This window comes from Pogona vitticeps, chromosome 12 (assembly GCF_051106095.1).
Source record: "Pogona vitticeps strain Pit_001003342236 chromosome 12, PviZW2.1, whole genome shotgun sequence".
Lineage (NCBI taxonomy): Eukaryota > Metazoa > Chordata > Lepidosauria > Squamata > Agamidae > Pogona > Pogona vitticeps.
The window spans coordinates 23,261,569-23,283,416 of record NC_135794.1 but is presented as its reverse complement, the minus strand read 5'-3'; the positions used below and the strand labels follow the sequence as shown (position 1 = coordinate 23,283,416).

Below are 21,848 nucleotides of genomic sequence, written 5' to 3'. Positions count from 1 at the left end.
AAGGAGTGGGTAGAGAAATAAAGAAAAAGGGTAGTCCCTTTATCTAGGCTGAGTTGCGTCAAGGCACGGAGTCGGGAACAACAGAAACAGCTCCTGTCTCTTGCTGAGCATCGCTAAGATGCAGAAGTGTGCTATTTAAAACATTGCTTATCAAAGGATACCAGGAGAGGCTCAATAACATAAGCAGGATCATGAAACCATCAAGTCGTTAAAGCCTTTGTGTTTGGGTTGCAATTCTTACCTGTCTCCAGGATGAATGCTCGCCCAGCCGGCAACGAGGAGGTAGATGGACCGGGAGAAAGAACAAAAGCAGGCTGTGCTCGGCCACAAATCTAGTCAGGCAGAACTTAATGTTCCGTCCTTCCAAGCAGGCAAATAAAGTGCTGAGAAAGGCCACCCAGCTCCTGATTGATGCCGCTAAATCTTCACACTCAATAGTGCATGGAATTCTTGTGAAGAGAGGGCAGGGGGGGCTGTTAATCTGGAATCCAGGGGGATCTCACAACGTGGGCATGCTTGTGGGTGGAAGCATTTTTGTACTGTTGTGGAGTGGGACCTTTCAAATCCATGGCGTTTATCGCAACAGTTTTCATTACAATCTGCTGCCAAGAGAAAAAGTAAGGGGTGCTGTTGAGCTCTTTCATCGACCAGCTCAGACTGTTTCCTTTCTCTGGGAGCGGGTCTTTTGCAAAGTTAATGGGGTTTATCTGCCCGCTCAAGAACAAGCCATATCCTTTGAAACTATATTACAAGATGACTAGCTGAAAACCATACATCATTGTAGGGAATTCGTTCCCTTGCTCCCCCACCCCCCTTGCAACTAGTGTGGGAACTGCAGTCAATTTCAAAGGAATTGCAGTCAATAATAGGAAAACCCAGAATTGCACAGGCGATGTCACTGGTCCTGCAAATAAAAATGAACTTCTTATAATAAATGAATAAGTAAACAAACTGGTGGGCAACTTTTTCTTCCCATTATTTCTATCACTCCAAAGTGCAAATTCGTTCATGCAGGTTTTTCTCCTTTCGTCTCCACCGCTCCTGATTCTGCTTGGATTTACTTTGATTTCAGAAGAAGTTCTGCTTTTTCCACTTTTATTGGAGGTGCTTATTTTACTTTACCTTAGAATCTTAAAACTGCAGAGCAGAAAAGGACCCTACTGATCATCGGGTCCAGCCCCTGTCAAGGAGACCCAATGGGGAATCAAACTCCCAACCTCTGGCTACATAGCCAGAGTCCTAAACCACTAAGCTATCCATCAATTTTCCTTTATGAATATAAAAATCTCAATCTACCTGCAAGCCCTTTCCAATGCACTGCACAATTTTTTAAAAACTGAATCAGATAAAATTCTAGACACAACACACATACACATACTCAAAAGTCCTGTGCATGGCAAGTGGCTGACACCGAGAGATACTTATTCCAACTCTCCTGTACAACAGAAGTAGACCAACAAATGCAGAGATCCACAGAGGAGAACAGTTTTAAGTTCCCCCGAGTCCACTCCTTTCTCATCAACTGGCACTTAAGGTCTCAATAACTTACTCTGAGACTTGTAGGTCTACTTCTCTGTTGTTTATCTTTGGTGGCTTGATGGTCTGCCTTGTCATCACAATTATTATAATTGCTATTCTTTTAATGCATCTAACAGGGTGGATTTTTCTTCTGCCGAAAAACTCACCAACCCACTGTCAACCCACTGTTGGGACTTCAGGCATGAGGATGCTCCCTGTTCTTTGCACAGAACAGGAGAGCAGTTCCTGTCCTAGAATGGATTACTTCTTTCACCTCAGGTGCACAGCAGGAGAAGGTGAGTAGAGTGATGACATCTTCAAGTTACTGTGCCTTTAAGATCCTCTGTGCATCTCCAGCTTTCTGCTCTTTCCCAGAGTTGGGAGCACCAGATGCAGAGGAGTTGATGAAACAGAGAGAGTTCGCGGTGACTCCGGTCAGCTTCAGCATTTCTGTCTTGGAAATGCTCGGTCCCCAGAAGCTCATCCCATCTTTCTGAAAGCCCAGTGCTTTGGAAACTTCTCGAGATGTCATCGGGAGGCGGATCGAGTGCAGCCAGGAATGCAAAGACCTGCAAGAGGTCGAAAACAGTGAAACGCCACACTAGCATTTATGCCTATCCGGAACCACCCCATAGGTGAGAGATTGATTTTCTGTTTCATGCTTTTGCTATATGGATGGGATAGAAATATAGAAATATAAAAGCTGGGTGTTCTGCTCTTGTGCCTTTAAAAATGTGCAAGATAATTTAATGAGATGTTACGTTCCCCATCTCTGCTTGCCAAATTTCATCTGTCAAAATTCGTTCTTCCACAAAACAGTCGTAGGCACAGGAATTCTGTTGCCTCTTGTTTGCATGGGCTCGCCTTGAGCTTGATCCTTCTGCTTCTTTCTCACTCGTTCTTGATTCTGTCGAGACAAATACAATGCCACTCTACTTCTTTTCCAACTGTTTGTGAGGAAAAATTATAGCCAACATTTCTCTCACATGGGTATGCAGAAAACTCTCGATATTAAAATTCCCCACCTGTGGGAATGTGGCTTTTCCTCATAACTCACTGAAAAATGATTGGCAACAATCTGCTATTTCTTTTGAGTGTTGGCCTTTCAATGAGGTTTCTTAGCTAAAAACCAGAATTTTTTTTAATCTCTGGAAGAGTTCTCTCAGGCTGGATTTCTGCTTCTGAATGGTTGTGCCATTCCTGGATGGCCAACAATTGTTTACTTGGTGGTTTGTTTTGTTGAACACCTCGTTGGCTTATTAGCTCATTGCCTCAATGCAGGAAAATCTCGCTAAACACCATGACAAAGACGTTGTAAAAGCACAATGGCAATTTATATTTCTTGATGCTGCCCAAGTCTGGCGAGCATCTAATGCCCATCCGACATAGTTTAGGTCAGCAAGGATCCTTAACTGTAAATTTCAGGCACATATTACATGCTTCTTTTAGCAACACAGATGGCATCATACTCTGGCTTTAATGTGGTCCCTGGTAGCAAAGGTGTAACAGACATTTGTAAAACACATCAGCAACTCCAACTGAGTTTTTTTTTATAAAATAAAGACAAAGAAGTCATATGCTTGTCTCCACAAATACCAATTTCCCGGTGGTTTGAACACACACACCTGATTCATTTCTGAGTTGTTGTCAAAATCTCTTCTAAATCTTGACACGGTGATTTTGGTCCAGCACGGCGGTTCCCTCTTTCTGCTCCAGTAAACTGTCTGCCTGATGGAAGGCAAGTGGATCAGAGGTTCGATTTTCCTTTCCTGGGGGGTGGAGAAATGTTTCCTTTGTCTCCCCGCAGGCAGAATCTTGAGGGGGTTTCAAGGCTGTCCTCACAGACCCACACTCTAGTAATAGGAGATGGGGAGCTCATTCACCTTCTCTGTTTTTCTCGATGGGCTGCCGGATGCCTTTAGCAACTCAGAGGAAGAGAATGCCGAAGAAAAGGTGGAAAACAATGACCCAGAGCAGATCTTCCAGAACATCCAGTTCCAGAAGGAGATCATGGCCAACATCCGTTGCCGACCGTGGCCGATGAGGCAGAAACTCAAGGCGTTACGGTAAAGAACATTCTCCAGAGCTATCAGTTCTTCTGAAGTATTGGCTCTGTGGAAGAGCTCCGGGGATTTACAGTTCCTCTTTTCCATCGTTTATTCTCTTATCTCACTCTTCCACCTTCTTATTCCTGTCTCCTTTCCTCTCCCCTCCATGACCCTCCTTCTGCTACCTCCTCTCCTACCTGATTCTCTTCTCTCTCTTTCTCATTTCCTTCCCTCTCTATTTCCCCCCCATCTCTCTCCTTTCTAGCATTCAGCTCTACAAAGGTCTACCGGTTCAACTGGGAGATCAGTTCAGGGCCTTAGAAACAATCCTAATTCAAGTCCAGAAATACACGTGACCCATGAAATTTAATCTGGATCAACATATAAATTTGTAAAGGCAATGGAAAAGCAAAATGGCGGGCGTATTTTAACGTATATATATTTATTTGCTTTTGACCTCTTGTACATGAAATCTGGAGATCTGGGAGGAGTATGGAAGCTAGTGTGGTGGCATGGATAGAGTGTAAAAAACAAGGCACATGGATTCGAATCCCTGCTCGATCGTGGAAACTCACTGGACGGTGGCAGTGGTGAACCGCTCCTTGAAGCTCTCACACACATCGAAAATCCTGTTAGGGTTGCTATAAAGTCATTATAATAAAGAAGAGGAATAAATCGTCCACATTTCAGCCAGCTGGCTTCAAGGGCATGTAATTGCAGGCACTTCTAAAGTTTGCTTTAAGAAAACCCAGTCGGCTGCAACCATATGTGTTTCACTTGATTTGATTTGTATCCTGCATCTGAATTAACATGCCAATTTGATTTCCTTTGTCCTAGAACTGAAACAGGCCATTCCTCTTTCATTGAGGCCTCATGTAATCAAGCCGGTTCCGCCTCGAATCTGGGATTTGTCTGAAGCCTTCTCCAGCCCCAGTGTTGACCCCTGGCAGTTCAAAACTGAAGCTAGCATAGGGAATGCAGAACGAGATGCCTGGGGCATTCTTTCTTTATGTACTGTTGGTTAAAACCTTTTCTTCAACAAGGCATCAACGTGGCTTTTCTCCTCCCCATTTGACCATATCATCAGCCCCCTCCCCCATGAGCTCGGTCATGCTGAGCAAGAGAGGGGCTGTCCCAAGGTCACCTGGCAAGTTTCATGGCTTAGTAAAGATTCTAGTCCTCCTCATCTCTCCCATCCAACTCTTTAGCCCAGTGGCTCCCAACCTTGGGCCTCCAGATGTTCTTAGACTATGACTCCCAGAAATCCTGGCCACACAGCCAGCGGTGAAGGCTTCTGGGAATTTTAGTCCAGGAACATCTGGAGACCCAAGGTGGACAACAACAGCTTTTGACCCCCTACGTTGCCTTCAACTCTCCCCCAACGCCACTAGGACTCTCCTCTAAAAACTTTGCACATATCTCCCAGCAAGTAGAAATCAAGTCGAACAACTTGCTTTGCCTAATGGTAGGGCCGGTGTCAGGTCAGGCGGTTGGCCCACCTCTTTCTGTATTGCCAGAAGGATTAGCAGAGGTTTCCCACTGGGGTTTATTATTTGGGATCCTTTCTCAGCTCCTCCTGGAGATGGTAGTAATGGAGTTTCCAGCCCTGGCACACACAAAATATATTCTCCTCCCCCTTCTTGAATGTCTCCAGAGCAGTTGTGAATCTAGAGACCACTGGCAAACAGGAAGAACTCTTACACAGAGCTAGTTTGTTGGCCCATTTACCCTAATATTGTCAACTCTGACTGGCAGCCATGGATCTCTGGTGTTTAGGAAAGATTCTTTCCTCACCCTGGCTGAAGATCCCTGTCTCACAGTTACTAAACCAGGCCTGACCCAACTTAGCTTCTAAATCCAGACAAAATCTCGGCGCTCTGCGTGGTACGGAAGCCTACAGCTTCCTCATTCTGCGGTGCCTTTCTGCCACCATGATCTCCTAATGTTTGATTCCATCTTCCTGCCCGGAGGGGGGGAAATTAGAGGGATTTGGAAATGGAGGCAAATCTTGGGTTTGTTTTAAGTAGCAGAAAGAAAGGAGGAGGTTCACCAGGCAGGCTGTGTTTTGCAGCAGTAACTCACATCCCCTGGCAAGTTGGTTGGCTGTAATTTATGAGAGAGAAACAGCAGGGAGCTTTGGAAGTAATGAGTTTTTTTTCTCCCTTAGTCATATGAAACCCAAGTTCTCCTCTTCCTTTGGCAGCCAAGCGAAAGAAATTGTGTTGAAGTACGAAGGTCGACTGACTCGGACGAGAGGCTACCAGGCAGCCGGAGCAGAGGTGGGTCTGTTTTGCATTAAAAGCTCCAGGGCACGCTTTTCATGGGAGTGGGCCAAGATTTCTCCATTTCCAGAAGGAAATACTTTCAGAACTTCGGCATATTGCTGTTTACGTAATGAGGAGCAACCCACAGGTCGCCACGGTGTTTTCCTGGCAGTGTTTTTCTTTTTGCCGTTAACAATTGTGATCAGGCAGAAGTTCAACAGGAGAAACAGCCTCAGCTATGCAGACTCCCCAGCGCCATGAAACATTCCTCTTGTGGGAAGGACTACATTTCCCAGAATCCCCCAGACAACCAGGACTCCTGCCCAGGCTGGCTAGAAAATTCTAGTTTTCCAAAAGGAGAACTTTCTCAGGCTCTGAAACTGGACAGTAATTGCTGTCTAATGATATTTATATGTATGGAAGTGAGAGCTGGACCATAAAGAAGGCTGAGCGCTGAAGAACTGATGCTTTTGAATTGTGGTGCTGGAGGAGGCTCTTGAGGGTCCCCTGGACTGCAAAGAGAACAAACCTATCCATTCTGAAGGAAATCAACCCTGAGTGCTCCCTGGAAGGACGGATCCTGAAGCTGAGGCTCCAGTACTTTGGCCATCTCATGAGAAGAGAAGACTCCCTGGAAAGGACCCTGATGTTGGGAAAGTGTGATGGCAGGAGGAGAAGGGGACGACTGAGGATGAGATGGCTGGACAGTGTCTGCGAAGCAACCAACATGAACCTGACACAACTCTGGGAGGCAGTGGAAGACAGGAGGGCCTGGCGTGCTCTGGTCCATGGGGTCACAAAGAGTCAGACACGACTAAATGGCTAAACAACAACAGGTTCATTGCAATTCATTTTCCAGCACTAATTTAACGCATCAGACATACAAGTCCTATTACAAAAGAAGCTATGGATTAATCTGAGTGAATTGCAGAAAAGCGGGACCTTTTAAGAACATTTTCTTGGAATTACTTTTTATAAATGCCAAATATGCAGGTACTTCCAGGAAATAATTACCTTGATCTGAAACAGATGTCGGAGTAGGATGGTATATTCACAAATGGTATATCTAATCACAATTCAACACAGAATTACTGGGACATTTCTGTAGTTCATTGATAATCTATTCCACACTCAGGAAAAAGGGAGCCAGCTAAATCCTATTTAAATTTATGAAACAATCCCAGATCAGCCATGAATTATCTCAGTGGTGTATATTCCCCTTTTATTTATGTCTTTAGATTAAATAGATATGTCTCCTGCTGTATAAGTTTGGGTTAAAGTTTTATTAACCTCCAATACATTGCGTTGACAAAACATCAACAAAAATCTTCACATGGAAGGGAAAAAGCCATGATACTATGAGCGTATGGATGATTAAAGTCAAGATTAGAGGAGATAAAATGGATTCTCAGTGATCTAATTCAACATTCAAGTCTCAAGTATAGCAAATATTGTTAAAAGGAGACCAACAAAGAGCTGGAAGTGATTTTTTGGGGGGTTGGGGTTGGGGGAGAGATACTGATTGTTCTCTTTTCATGTAGAATAAATAAAACTGAGTTTTCAAAGATGTTCCTGTTTTTTTACCCCCCCCCCCCCAGCTGTGGCGAAAATTTGTTCGGCTTGCATACAACTTTATGGTCGTCTTTATTCCCTGGGAGATGAGAATAAAGAAAATAGAAAGTAAGTACGGAGGACTCAAAGAACTAAAGTGCAGCCCATAATAGCAAAGAGTATAAATATATAATTCTAACTCAGGGGTTGGATCAAGCAGAAGCCTCTAGTGCTGGCACAATCATACTGTTGGTATAATTAAGGCCAAAGATAGAAAGAAATCTAGAGTTACTTGTAGCAGCCTTGTCTTCCCCACAGCTGTAACTCCACCCACCTTCGCTTCTGGCTCCACCTACTGTTAGCTCTAGCTCCGCCTACCGTTGCTTACAGCCCCACCTACTAATTTCAACCAACTGCGACCGAGATGCCTCTTAGCTTCCATCCTCCATTATAACTTTGCTTAGTCCCCAGCAATGGCCGTGGAGGAGGAAACATTTTTTAAAAAAGGTGAGACCCACTCCTGAAAAATAGCTAGAGATTTTCTCTGCCCCATGGAGTAAAAAGGGGATGAAAGAGTCCCCCCCCCAAAAAATTTCTCTCCCCCAAATAGGGTGGGGAATTTCCCAATACCACATTGTTCCATGGGCTAAGATTTGCTTTTATCAGGAATCACCCCAATGTAAGGCTGTAACTCTGTAGATGGAACAAGGGTTGATGAAAATTGCAACAATTTTTCTCTATGGGGAGGTGTTTTTTTGTGGTTTAAGGTCATTTCGGTTCCGGAGTTGCTTCGTACTTCATTTTCCTGAGGTGGCTGTTTGGAATTAACATTGTCCTCACCATCATGACGGGAGCCTTTGTTGTTTTGCCAGAGGTACGTGATCTTTGGGGGAGGAGTGCGTTCCAGGTGACATTTTTGAAAACAAAAACATCATTGTCATCTTAGAATGGCAGAGCAAGAAGGGACCCTCTGGATCATCGAGTCCAGCTCCTGTGAAGGAGACCCAGTGGGGGAACCGAACTCCCAACCTCTGGCTGCCTAAACCACTGAGTTATCCAGCAGTTCAGGTCTCCTTCATGCAGTAACGTCACTCCCCTTTTGAGCTGTTTTAAGCCCTCCATGCACCGATTTACACATCAAATTCTTCCAGTAATGGATGTGAACTCTCAGCCATTTGGGATATTTCATGGGACCCATGTAATCCTCAGATAATCCTGAGAACGGTCCCCAGACCACCAGAAAATACCCATTCCTGTTCTAACCACGACATCATACAGGATTCCCATCAGTTTCCCCTTCACAGGAACCTCCTTGTTTGGTGTTTAGAGGTCACCTCTCCTCCAACTCTCACAGGAAGTGAGGATATTGTCTCACCCAGTACCAGACTCCCGGTCCATTGAGTCATAAAGTAGGGCCAACTCTGGCTGGCAGCCATTTCAGGCAGGGTTCTTCTCTATCAGTCTCCCATCCATGCTTTGACCAGAGAAGAGCCTGCTTAGCTTCCCAAATCAGACCATACGCGTGCGATCAGGGTGATATGGTCTTTGCTCTGTTCTAGATTCTGGCTGGAGACCCTTTTGGCAGCACGCCCAGTAAACGGATCCCTCCGGGACAACTGCACTCTGCGCAGGACTTGGACACCATCTGGTCTTTGGGGGCAAGAGCAAAATATATATATATATCTATTTCATGTACTATCTCTTCAAAGGGAGAGGAAAAACCCAAGTGCCCTTGCTTTCGCCCATGGATCTGTTTCTGTTTCTCTAGGGTTACCTCCAGTACTCTGTCTTATTCTATGGCTACTATGGCCAGGCTAGGAAGATTGGGACAGCTGGTTACCGCCTCCCTCTCGCCTACTTCCTTGTCGGGATGGCTGTCTTTGCCTACAGTTTCATCATCCTCTTAAAGAAGTAAGATGGCTCAGCTGATCTTGGTACCCAAACAAAAGGGGGTTCTGGCTTTATTTCGATTCACTCACCGGGTGGAAAGGGAAGTTGGTGGGGAAGAGAATCATAGACCCATAATTGAGTTGGAAGGGGCCCGTAAGGCCATCAAGTCCAACCCCCTGCTCAAGGCAGGAATCCCAATCCAAGCAGATCTGACAGAGGGTGGTCCAATTTTTTCTTGAATGCCTTCCAGTGCTACAGTGCTCACCCCTTCCCGAGGTCATGGGGTTCCATCGTTGTGCTGCTCTAACAGTCAGGAAGTTTTCCCTGATCTTCAGCCCAAATCTGGCCTTTCTGTCACTGAATAGGAAATTACCAGAATACCTCAGGAGAATTTAAGATACTCTGTAAAAATATTGAAAAGCTCAGCAAAGAAGCTTTTTTTCCAAGTTCTGACTGATTGTTTGCTGCAACATTTACCACGGGCCACACGTGTAAGGCGATCTAATCCTGAGGGTTCGACAAGACCCCTTTGGCTCGCAGCTGGCTCTTGAAATGTTGATTTTTGTTTAGCAAGAAAAGCAACTCTGCCTTTTCTCAGATTGCTGTGTTCCCTAGGCGAATCGGGCTCCACGCGATGGATGCCATTTCTGTCCTTCACCCTCCTGGTTGTTTTCTAGGATGGCCAAAAACTCACGGCTGAGCCTAGCAAGCGCCTCGGATGAGAACTACACCTTCTGCTGGAGGGTCTTCTGTGCCTGGGACTACCTCATCGGCAACCCGGAAGCGGCAGAGAGCAAAGCCGCCGCCATAGTCAACAGCATCCGGGTGAGTGGCGCATTGCTTTCCCCAGGGATTATATGGAGAAAAGTCGCTTGGAATGGATCCCAAAGGTGTCCTTTGTTAAAAGAAAATAAATTCCAAAGATAAGGATGGAAAAACGAGAAAGAGAGAGAATCTTTACCCAGCATGTTGTTAGTCTGTGGAACTCCTTGCCACCGGATGTGGTGATGGCGTCTTGCCTAGATGCCTTTAAAAGGGGATTAGATAGATTTATGGAGGAAAAGTCCATCACAGCTTACAAGCCATGATGGGGATGTCTAATCTCCAGGCTTAAAAGAAGGGGACTTCCAAATGCAAGATGCAGAGGAGTGGGATCAGGAGACAGGGATCTCGTGGTCTCGTGTGCTCCCCAGAGGCATCTGGTGGGGCCACTTGTGAGATACAGGAAACTGGACTAGATGGGCCCTCGGCCTGATCCAGCACAGGGCTCTTCTTAGGTTCATATGTTCTCAATCTGAAATGGACAGGTTTAGATAATCTCAACATCAACCCCCACCACCCCTAGTCAGCATCATCAGCATGTTCTTAGTTGATCCGCAGTGCGTTGTCTTATCCATCCTTGTGTTTGTGTCCTTTTCAAGGAGGCTATTCTGGAAGAGCAAGAAAAAAAGAAAAACACAAACATGTACGTATGCCAATCATTCCCCAACATATATATATATATACATACTATATAATTAGCAACTACCTCTGTTCTATAAACGTTTGTGTTGAAATCCTTTGTGGTGTGTTTCCCACCAGGGCGGTGACAATAAGCTTAAGGATCATTGCGAACATCCTGGTTCTCCTCCTGCTCGCTGGAAGCATTTATATCATTTATTTTGTGGTGGATCGATCCCAGAGGTTGGAGCGAACCAAAGACAGGCTGACTCTCTGGGAAAAGAATGAGGTAAGAGAGAGAGCTTGGCCTGCGTTTCCTCTTGGCCAACGAGAAGAACGAACTTGCCCATCTTTTGGGGGTTCTGTGCTCTGCTTGGAGACCCCCGTCTTCACCCTCCATTGAGGAAGACAGTTAGCCCAGCCAAAGCAGGAGGCTGGGGGGGAATTTGTGATGTCTCATGTAGAAACAAGCTAGCAAAGAAAAGCCAGGTGCTCTGTGTACACCACTGGGGTCCCAACCTTGGACAACGATTCCCAGAAATCCAGGACAACACACAGCTCGTGGTGAAGGCTTCTGGGAATTTTAGTCCAAGAACACCCAGGGACCCAAAGTGGGGTATCACTGCTTGTACACCGTCTGAAAGCAAGAACAAATGATACCTTTATTAAACCAGTTAGAAAATCACAAATGGGAGCTAGCTTTTGGTCCTGTGCAGGTCTTCATTAGGCTACACACCACAGAGCCGAGGATGGTGCATTTAAAAACATGGACATTCCCCCAAACCATGGCCAGATGTGAATTCTTTCTTAAAAATAAGTTTCACAACCGGAGCTCCCAACTCAAGGGAGAGATATTGGCCTCAGCGTCCACCTCTTGTCCCTCCCAGTCTTGCTAGATGGATGGTCACTGGTCATTCAACGTTTTCCTTTTCCCCATCGCCCTATATTGAAGTGCAGGGTTCCTTTCCAGCTGTGAGCAGAAGCACACTGAAAGCGACAAATCCATTACAGTGGATCCTTGACTTACAGATGGCTCAACTTACAGACTTTTCGACTTATAGATTTCTCTAGCTGCAAAATTTAGGTTCGCCTTGCAGCTGGAGAATCAACCTACAGACCAGGGGGAAAAAAGCAAAATGGAACAAAAATGCCTGTTACGGATTCATCAGTTTTCAATGCATTGTAGGTCATTGGAGTCTCGACCTACAGACTTTTTGACCTGTAGCCACCGTTCCAATATGGATTAATTCCGTAAGTCGAGGGTCCACTGTAACAGTCTCCTAAAGCAGAGAAGTCATTCCTGCTTACCTGCCCTTCCTCTGTGACATCACCATGGCCACTCCTCCTTCCTCCGTCTCTGATATGGCCATGGGATCTCGGGGGGATAAGCTGCTGTTGCCTTGTCCCCATGGCGTCTGTTCATATCTCAGTTTGAAAGGATCTCGTGCTGCCTGCATCTGGGCCAAAAAGTCAACGATCCTCCCGATTTCTCTTTCCAGGTGAGTGTCGTCGTTTCTCTCATCACCATGGTGGCGCCTTCGGCTTTTGAGCTGGTCGCTGCTTTAGAGATGTACCATCCCCGAACCACTCTACGCTTCCAGCTGGCCAGGTATGGGAAACAGGGTGTGCTTCATAAGGGTGGAAGGGAAGCAGAATGCAGGCTGGTCACATTATCCGTGGGGTGCCTAGCTTGAGCAGGGGGAAAAAAAGGGGCAGACACACAAGCAAAGGGGATGACTCTTTTGCTCTTGCTGATTCCACCCCCTCCAGAGTTCTTGTCTTATACTTGGGAAACCTCTACAGCCTCATCATTGCCCTCCTGGACAAAGTGGACAGCATGAGTATTGCTGTAAGTTTTGGCCATCCTGCAGTATAAACAGGGTACGGCAGAAATTGAAACATATCCTTAAAAAAAAAGTTATGTACTTGTGCAACTTGTTACTTTGGCTCCGTAGATTATTTCCATTGCTAATGTTGCTCCTTTTAAATAAATAATCAATGCACTGAATATTATTAACTTGTTGCCTTGGTTATTTGTCAGCATGTTGGAGAATACTGAGAATACTATCCAGTTCCCCCTAGTGGCTGGTTCTGATATTGCCGCCTCGGGTTCTTTTTAAAGAAAAAGGCAGGATTAAAAATAATTTAAATAAATATAAATAATAATTGTTCCTTGAAAATCTGAAGGAGTGACAAAAGGTTTCCTTAGGGCTCATAAGAGACTGTTAGAAAACTTGAAAGATTCCTGCCAAAATCCCTTTGGAAATGGCAAAAAGTAGCTGTTGTTTCAGGAACGCTGCTGAAAAGTTTAGATTCCTTATGAAAAGCTTTCTAGAAAAGTTAGTATGTGTTTATTGTCTCAGAAAGTAGATGTTTTAGGTTTTAGATCTCAATGGCAGCCATTGACATCAACTCATGAGAATACTGTCTTGATGTTCAAGACGTTTTAGAGGTGCAGACGGTCTGCACCCATAATGTTTCAAAGACTGCCACTTTTGACCTCTAATGTTCAATCCACAATTTCAGGATTCTAATGTTCACAACAATGGAAGTCATGCTGTGGAAACCACCACTTTCTTAGCTACAAAAATCTTCCTGGGGAACAACTTTTCTGCAAACATTCCCAGTATGCAGGTCATAACAAACGGTACCTTCCCTCTGGCTGAGAATCAGACCCATAGTTACGCCCTGTCTACCAACCTGGTGGCAGCCAACAGGACATCAGATTCTGAATCTAGCACCCAAAATCACCAAGATCAGTGCTGGGAGACTTATGTTGGTCAGGTAGGTCCAAGTTTTATGTGACCTTACCAAAACCCAGGAAGATTTGCAGTGATAAACTGCCAAATCTCTTCTCTTTTTGATACTTGTTTTAGATACTAGGGTTATGTGTTAGTGACTGACTGGGGGGACCAGTTTGGGCCTTTTGAGTAGATCCACATCTGTTCTGGGGTGAATGAGGCCCCACAAAATTTGACTTGTGCCTTGGATCTAAAGTGAATTGTAAATTTGTCAAGTTCGTCCCTTGGAAAACCAAAAAGGCTCTATCTTTTAGAGGTTTATACCGATTTACATGAAATTTGGCAATAGGGTGGACCCAAAATGGGGGAGTAATCCTCCTCAATTTCAGATTAATTTTCACAAGGTTGCTTAAAGTTTGCATTCAAATGCGGCCAATTTGGTGCGAAATATGTGATTCGCCTTAATTCAGGAGAAGAACCACGGACCTGTATGTACGTGGTTTCGTTCTTGAAATTTAGTTCACATTTCCAGTGGATTCTAAATGCTTTGCTTTTATTGTTTGTTAGCACTATCTTTTCGTCCTCTGCTATTTCCTTCTTGTTAATGCATATCATTTTCCTCTCCGTGAGCTCTTTTGTGTGTGTGTGTGTTTATTCCAGGAAATGCTGAAGTTGTCCATTATAGACATGCTGTTCACAGTAGCAAGCATTCTGCTGATTGATTTCTTCCGCGGGCTTTTTGTCCGATACCTCAGCGACTGCTGGTGCTGGGATTTGGAAAGCAAATTTGTGAGTTATCTGTCCAACACGAATATGAAAAGTGTAACACAGGCATGGCGCAGCAGCCTCCAAAATGCAACCCTGTGTTGCCTTGCCAAAAAGACGTCACAAGCAACACCTTCCCAGAATTTAGAAGCTTTAAAAATAGCACTGGTGTGTTAACATCTTTTTTTAATGGTTCATCAACGATTAACAAGTACAGAAATGAAATCAAATCAATCTGTGGTTGATCCATTGTTGGTCACGTAATTTAATTTAAGAAATAATTATTAAAAACAACCAGTGACCCATTAAAGAAATGTCAAACGTGAATTATTACTTAAAAATAACATCCGTCGGCATTGCATAGATAGGAGAACTAATTTTATCATTGCTGAAAATTTGAACGAATTTCGGGTAAGGGACTAAATTTTAACGAATTTGTTTCCTAGATGTGTACTATCAGCCAATAGATGGTGCTGTTACATGATGTGATGTAGACTTGTCATGTTATGCATTTTTCCGGAGATGGAAAATGTCTGGGTTTGTTCTAACTACAGTTCCCAGAATCCCACAGCTAACATGGCTACTAAAGCGCTTTTTAAAAAAACCCAAACCTACAAATACAAAACTGGATGTGGCCTTCCAAAAATACTCATTTTGGATGATGATCATGATTGCCAGTTTTCAAGGCTGTTGTGGGCTCATGCGGGCAGAAAATTGACCCATAAAACATCCAATATTTTTCAAAAACCCCCACCTTACAAATGCTATTTGTCTTGAAATATCATTCCTGGGGGGGGGGGGTTGTTTGCTCTTTTTTTGCAGCCTGAATATGGAGAATTCAAGATTGCAGAAAATGTCCTACATTTGGTCTACAACCAAGGGATGATTTGGTAAGGAATCCAAGGCAGGGAGCAGTTTTCAGTCAACCTCGCCGATGCCACACCGCCTGCCTCCTCCTGTCCCCTCAGGTGACAAAGGATGGGCTGATGCAGAACTTGGAATATTTGTTGGAACTCAAGTTCCCAGGATGCACCACCAAGTGTTTCTGTGTGGGTGGGCAGGCAGGGACCATGACATTTTTCCTTATGGGCGGGCACAATTCCTTAGGTTGGCAGAACATCCTTGCAGTTTCCATTTCCCTTTCTGGCAGAATGTTGTACACCATCCTTGTCTTTTTGGAGGGGGTACCATCCCTACCACTGTGGTGGGATATGAGGAGATCACATTTGGATCCGTCCTCAGTCAAGAGAAACGATCAGCCTACCCCTCTGATGTTCTGCAGTGGTGGGATGACCCCCTTCCAACCATGGACCATTGGCAGACAGTTAGTTAGTTAGGCATCCTTCAGTCTCAAAAGACTATGGTGTCGTGCTTTGTATGGAGGACTTGGAACAGCGTCTAGTGTGGCTGAAGAGGCCAATTCGAGAGTGACCATCCCTTCCACACTGAAGACAAATCCAATCTGTCCCCTGTCCAGCTCCCTGGTTTTGCTGCTTTTGTGACTTCCTTTTTGCCTCGGCCTGCTGGACAAGGGTCTCTTCAAATTGGGAGAGGCCGTGATGCACTGCCTGCCTCCAGGCTGAACGGTCAGATGTCAGGGTTTCCCATCTGTTGAGGCAGACAATATGACGAGGACAATACATAGCTCTATCAGCAGGGCTGTGTCAACTTTAGATGCTTGGAAACAGAAAAGAGGCTTTCTTGGACGTTCACTGACAAAGCTCATAATTAACCAAGCTCATTTCAAGCAAGGGAAGCTCACTCACTACTAGACCCAGCACCATCCTTAAAAAGAAGCAATGGCTTAGAGCAGTGGTGTCCAACCTTGGGCCTCCAGATGTTCTTGGACTTCAACTCCCAGAAATCCTGGCCAGCAGAGGTGGTGGTGAAGACTTCTGGGAGTTGTAGTCCAAGAACATCTGGAGGCCCAAGGTTGGGGACCACAGGCCTAGAAGATGGTGGTTGTTTTTCTCTCCTAGGATGGGAGCGTTCTTTTCTCCTTGCCTCCCAGCGTTCAACGTTCTCAAGCTGATCGGGCTTATGTACCTGCGGAGCTGGGCCGTGCTCACGTGTAACGTCCCCCACCAGCAAGTCTTCCGAGCCTCAAGGTGAGTCAATAACGGATCGGTGTGAGGTAACAACCCAGGTCACCTTGTCTCCTATCCAAATGATGGCAGAGATTCCTTTTTAGACTATAGCTTCTTTACCTGCAGGAATTCAAAGAGTGATAGCCCCCCCCACCTCAAAAAGTAACTTTTCTAGTTTCTAGATATAATAGGGCAGGCTACGACATGCTAGTCAGGGGAGGGTTGTTTTCACAAGCACTAGCGATGGGTTGATTGACTGGGTTCGTTCCTGTGGACTTCTTTCTTTTCCCACCTTCAAGTCTACTCCACGTTTATTACAACAGACTTTCTTTTGCAGATCTAACAACTTCTACCTGGCGATGCTGCTTTTCATGCTGTTCTTGTGCATGCTTCCCACCATCTTTGCGATCGCTCGCTATAAGCCATCTCTAAACTGTGGTCCATTTAGGTGAGTTTACGGCAGCGTTATGCTTCATTGCAGGGGATCCCAACCTGGGGTCCCCATATGTTCTTGGACGAAGACTCCCAGAAGCTTTCTCCATGGGCTGTGCATTCTGGGAAATGCAGAAGCCCTGGGTTCAAATCCCCCTTTGGCCATGAAAACCCACAGGGGACAGGTAGAACTGATAAACCCACACCTTAAATAGCTTATCTACCTTGAAAACTCTACTAGGGCTGATGTAATTTAGATCTGGCTTAATGTCACATAACATAACATGCTTAAGATGTTTAAGTTACTTTTTCAGAGACATAAACAAAATGTTGTCGTTTCTAGCGGGCAGGAAAAGATATACGATATTGTGTCTGAGACCATCAGAGCTGACTTTCCCGTCTGGTTCAACAAGGTGATGACGTACTTGAGCAGTCCTGTAGTGGTCCTTCCGGCTTTGTTACTTCTCTTGTAAGTCTATCGACCGTTTGTCCATTTCATTGTCCTGTCACAGCTTGATACAGAGCTACATGATCAGAAGGACCACGATATACTGTAAGTCACTTCCTGTGGATTGGCCCATGGCAGAACATCACTGGGGGAGAAGAGAATAAGATGACCTTCAGGGACAGGCAGGGAGTGGCTGTCCAGCTAGTGAACTGCATCTCCCATCAGGCCTCAACACTGGCTGTGATGTCGAGGGCTCATGAGCATTGCGGTCCACCAAACACTCTAAAATTCCTAGAGAAGGGCATAAAATATAAGAATTATATAATTAATTAAAAAATTTTTTAAAGGAAATTAATGTTTTTACTTATGTTGCCTTCACTTCTGCTCCCAGAGTAGGACAATTTAGATTTGTGTTCTTCTCTTCTAGCATGCTGATTTATTACCTGCAAAGCATTGCAAGATCGTTAAAATTCACTAACACTCAACTAAGGATGCAGATTCAGAACGTAAGTACAGGGCAGAAAGTTCTCATTGCAGAACCGCTCTGCGGCATTTCATGAAAGGCTTGGACTTTATTAAGAACTTGAAAGGAGAGGGCAGGCAACGTGGGTGTGGAAGAAGGGCTGAAATATAATCCTCCACCTACCAACTTATTTAATGTATGTTTTTTTTCACCAACTTATTTAATGTATGTTTTTTTTTCCTTAGAAACTATTAAGTAAGGGGAGGCTTTTAATTAATTATGCTTCGTATGCATTCTAGGAAAGAAGTGAAGATAAGAAAAAGGTCCTCAAAATGGCAGTAGGTGAGCAAGAATAACAGCAAAGGGCATGGCTTTTATTGAATTGTACAGTCCTTTTCGTTTGCACACCAGCGTCCTGAACAATCAGCCTCATCATAGCTCCAATTCTTCTCTGCTTCCATCTTCTCTTTTTTTCTCAAATGGATTTTTTAAAATGGGTTGTTGGGCTCTGTTTGTTTTTAAATGTGTTTTTAGCTTTGGTTTTATTGACCCTTTAAAATATAATCCTTGTTTCATTCATTTAAATTATTTGTATACTCATTCTTTTTTTTTTTTTTTTTGGCTCTTAAATATGGCCTTTTAATCATCGCAAGCCACCTAAGGAGAAAGGCGGAGTAAAAATATTTTTAATAATAGTTATCTTTGTCCTCCCCACCACTGGTAGGTTTAGCCAAGGATCCGGGTGCAGTTTTGATTGGTGTTTTTTCTCTCTCCTTTTTCTTGTTATTTTTTTTTTTAGCCAGAATCCAAACGATAGACGGCCCGGACAAAAGGCCGGAGCCAGAGAGCAAGGTCGTAAGCCGGGAGTCCTCCGCTCGGTCATCAAGTCTGAGGAAGAACGGCAGCGTGGTGAATTTTGAGTCTCCCAAAGCCAGCCACATCCAGACCATCTCTCAGTCGGTCCCACAGGTTGAGGTTCCTAAGCCGGCCAGCCCAACCCCAGTCGATGTAACCCCTGCAACGCTGGCCCCCGTGGCGGCCGCACCCCTCGCTCCAGTTCCTCCTCTTCCCACACCGTCTCTCCCGACCCCACCTCTTCCTGCTGGGCAGAAGTCTAGAACGGAACCAGCTCCCAACAGGTACCATCTTTGTACTTGATCTCAGGAAGGAGGGCCTCCTTAACAGGGGCTGAACTCCATGATCCATGGGGTCCCTCCCAGTTCTACTGTTCTAAGATGATGATGATGATGATTCACATGCTCTTTGATATGTCTATTGATAATAGACCCAATGTGCTTGCATGGAACCTCTAGTATCAAATGCCCAGTTATCTTTCAAGAAAGTTACCGTGTTTCCCCAAAAATAAGACAGGGTCTTATATTAATTTTTGTTCAAAAATACACACATTAGGAATTATTTTCAGGGGATGTTTAATTTTTTTTTAATGTACAACCTTCTTCATTTATTCAAATACAGTCATGTCATCTTCTGGTTGCTGTACAAGTGTGGTGGGCTTTCACTTAACGGGGGCTTATTTTGGGGGTAGGGCTTAAATTTAGAGCATCCTGAAAAACCAAACTGGGCTTATTTTCAGGTTAGGTCTTATTTTCAGGGTAACAGGGTAGTTCATGAACACCATCAATCTCCTTGAAGAAGGGATGTCCAGAAAGTGAACAATATGGAAAGATGCCTCACCCTCTCTCCCTCTTGCACCCTAGATACTTAAGCTCCGCCCATGGGAGTGCTAGCGACCTCTGCAGGGCAAAAGCTTACACTCCCGTGAAGTTCAGGAAGCGTGCAGAAGATGCTCACTCCGAACCCCTCTTCAGGAAGAGCCTCCGTCAGATCAACCCCGAGGTCCGCCCTGCCTCTGGGGCTCCCCCTTTTGCCGGCCGCCGCGCTCACACCGCCAGGTACTTCGTCGTCAACGAACACCATCCCCGCAAGAAAATTGTCCGCTCCACCACGCGGCTGCCAAGGAATTACCGCATGGACGAGCCGGGCGACGTCGTCGAGTTGTATCCCAGGAACATCCGGAGGTATGTGGTTCGAACGCCCCATCGGCTGTACTCGCCTCATTATAGTGAAGAGGAAGAGGAGGAGGAATTAAGGAGAGCTGTGGGCGGCAGATCTCACCGCCCGCGATCCCTCTCCGATCTCCGAGCCTCGCCTCGCTTCTTCATTGGGGACCGTGGGAATAACCAGATCCTTACGAGCAAGTCGTTGGCCCAAATGCACTACAAATCCTGGGACGATGGGTTTGGGCTTCCTTTCGATGGCCCTCCTCACGCGCACCGGAGGATTCACGTGAAGAACATCGAGCTGGATGAACCCTACCCAGGACACCACACAAAAGTGAAAGCCAAGCACCAGCCTGAACCTTCTCCCACGGAGTCTGAGTCGGCGTCCGTGGGATCCAGCAGTGACCAGCCGACAAGCGGTAATGATCAGTACATCCAGGTCATTCACAAGAAAGAGAAGTACCTGAAATCCGGAGGGAAGCTGATCCGGAAGACGTCCAAGACAGGTGTCGACTTCAACATGGCCAAAGCAAATGAACTGATATGTTCGAATGTCTAGGAGAGGTGGGAAAGGCTGCATTGCCATATCGTTAGGAATTAGAACCTTCTCAGAGTTTCATTCGCTGGCTAAGTAGTCAAACGTTTTGGTGTTATTTCAAAATCCATTGAAGCAAAGAGGCTGCTTTGCTGCACTTAGGAGGAATGTGCGTTAGTTTTCATACCCTCTGTACTGTGCAAGGGTCAAACTAGATGATGGCCAGTATGCTATTCTGAGCAGGAAGGTGACAGGTGTCCCGTTCCGTAACCAATTGCATGACAGGTCACACCCCTGATCTTGCAACCAGAGTAAGACCAGGCATGCAAGAGTTGACGGGGGCTCATAGTGATTTCCCCTTTGCTTAACTCACCAGGATGTTGACCCATATGCTTGATCACATGTTTTGTAGAGGCGCTCCTTCGTGGTGGAAAAAATATTGGACGTAGCACACGATTTCCTTCACCTACGTATCTTGCACTCATCGTGCTCTTTTTTAAATCTCTGGAAAGTAAACACAGAATTATTTTGCAAATCTGGTTTCTAAGGCACTATGTCTGAAGAAATCTAATTGCTAAGGCATTATGTCCGAGGAAATCCAGTTGGAAAGTCATTGTGTCTGAGGAAATCTCATTACAGGAAGGAAAAAGGATTAACCACAGGGAATACACATACCCCTTAAAATCTAGCTTGACCCCACAATTCTCAATCATTTTTGAAGGACGTATGGTAGTAGTACTACAGGCACACATTTAGATGCATTTCAATCACACACAACATCAGGAGAAGCTGATTCCCCTGCCCGTATGTCCTTATGCACTAGATTTTGGCAAAGACCAACTGTTTGCCAAACAGACACTGACAATGGATGGATACCTGATGTTATAGCTCTCTGGATCAGCAGTTGTCATGTGACATGAGCGGCACCATAGAGTCCCAAGGGACGGTGGGAATGAATGGCAGCTCACTTCACACAACTCGTTGCTTGCTTGAAGACAAATCTCTTCTTGGTCAACCCAACTTCCCAGTTCAATGCTTATTCAGACTCTGGACTTGAGGTCATGCACATGGTTATGTGTGGAATTCTGTCCATCGATGTCATTAAATAAAGTATGAAATAAGAGGAGTTCGTAGAGGATGGAATCCTTACCTCCAATTTGACTTTTTTCGCAACTTCAAGGGATGAAAGTAGCTATTTTGATTCCATAGTACCATATTCAAGCATGGCCAATTTTAATTGTTAGACTAATTGGCTAGAATATGCTGGACCTTAATGATGAGGACAAATTATGATCAGTGAAGGTGTCAATTAAACCACAGTTCAATTGCCGTTTGAGATTTTATTGCAATTCTGGTGCATTGCATGGAAAAGAAAACATGAAATGAAAGAGAACATTAGAAAGGTGGGGCGGGATTGTCTTCATAGCTTGCATTTCTTTCTGTAGGCTATGCAGAATGGGGGGTTGTTGTTGTTGTTTTGGAAAAGGTACTTTCTGCAATCCAGAACTTCTCCAAGAGGGGACCATCTTATGTTAATTCAGAGTACTGGGTCCTTGAGTGAAGTGCTCTGGATGCTACCTGGATAGCACCACCCACCTTCCAGAGAGTGAAGCTTGTGTATCAGCACAAAGCTACAGGCTGCCCA

The 21,848-nt window shown here is 45.0% G+C and overlaps 1 protein-coding gene across 1 annotated transcript; it reads left to right on the top strand.

Moving 5' to 3' along the window:
* Positions 1 to 1,913: 1,913 nt before the first annotated feature.
* Positions 1,914 to 21,329, top strand: TMC3 (transmembrane channel like 3). Its single transcript, XM_072981720.2, has 22 exons — positions 1,914 to 2,153; positions 3,441 to 3,584; positions 5,770 to 5,845; positions 7,429 to 7,510; positions 8,149 to 8,255; positions 8,941 to 9,039; positions 9,150 to 9,292; positions 9,949 to 10,096; positions 10,693 to 10,736; positions 10,853 to 11,000; positions 12,211 to 12,320; positions 12,482 to 12,560; positions 13,238 to 13,495; positions 14,113 to 14,241; positions 15,040 to 15,107; positions 16,197 to 16,325; positions 16,642 to 16,752; positions 17,080 to 17,205; positions 17,612 to 17,690; positions 17,947 to 17,989; positions 18,447 to 18,786; positions 19,366 to 21,329. Exons 1-22 carry the CDS (start codon positions 2,044 to 2,046, stop codon positions 20,225 to 20,227), a joined length of 3,435 nt encoding a protein of 1,144 aa, XP_072837821.2. The 5' UTR covers positions 1,914 to 2,043; the 3' UTR covers positions 20,228 to 21,329.
* The last annotated feature ends 519 nt before the right edge of the window (positions 21,330 to 21,848 follow it).

What these genes read in the sequence shown, in the direction of transcription:
- TMC3 (XM_072981720.2), top strand. Translation starts at nt 2,044, where the DNA reads ATGTCATCGGGAGGCGGATCGAGTGCAGCCAGGAATGCAAAGACCTGC. An exon ending in CCGGCTTTGTTACTTCTCTT is followed by an intron (nt 17,206 to 17,611) that starts GTAAGTCTATCG and finishes CTTCTCTTCTAG; the next exon opens with CATGCTGATTTATTACCTGC. An exon ending in GGTCCTCAAAATGGCAGTAG is followed by an intron (nt 17,990 to 18,446) that starts GTGAGCAAGAAT and finishes TTTTTTTTTTAG; the next exon opens with CCAGAATCCAAACGATAGAC.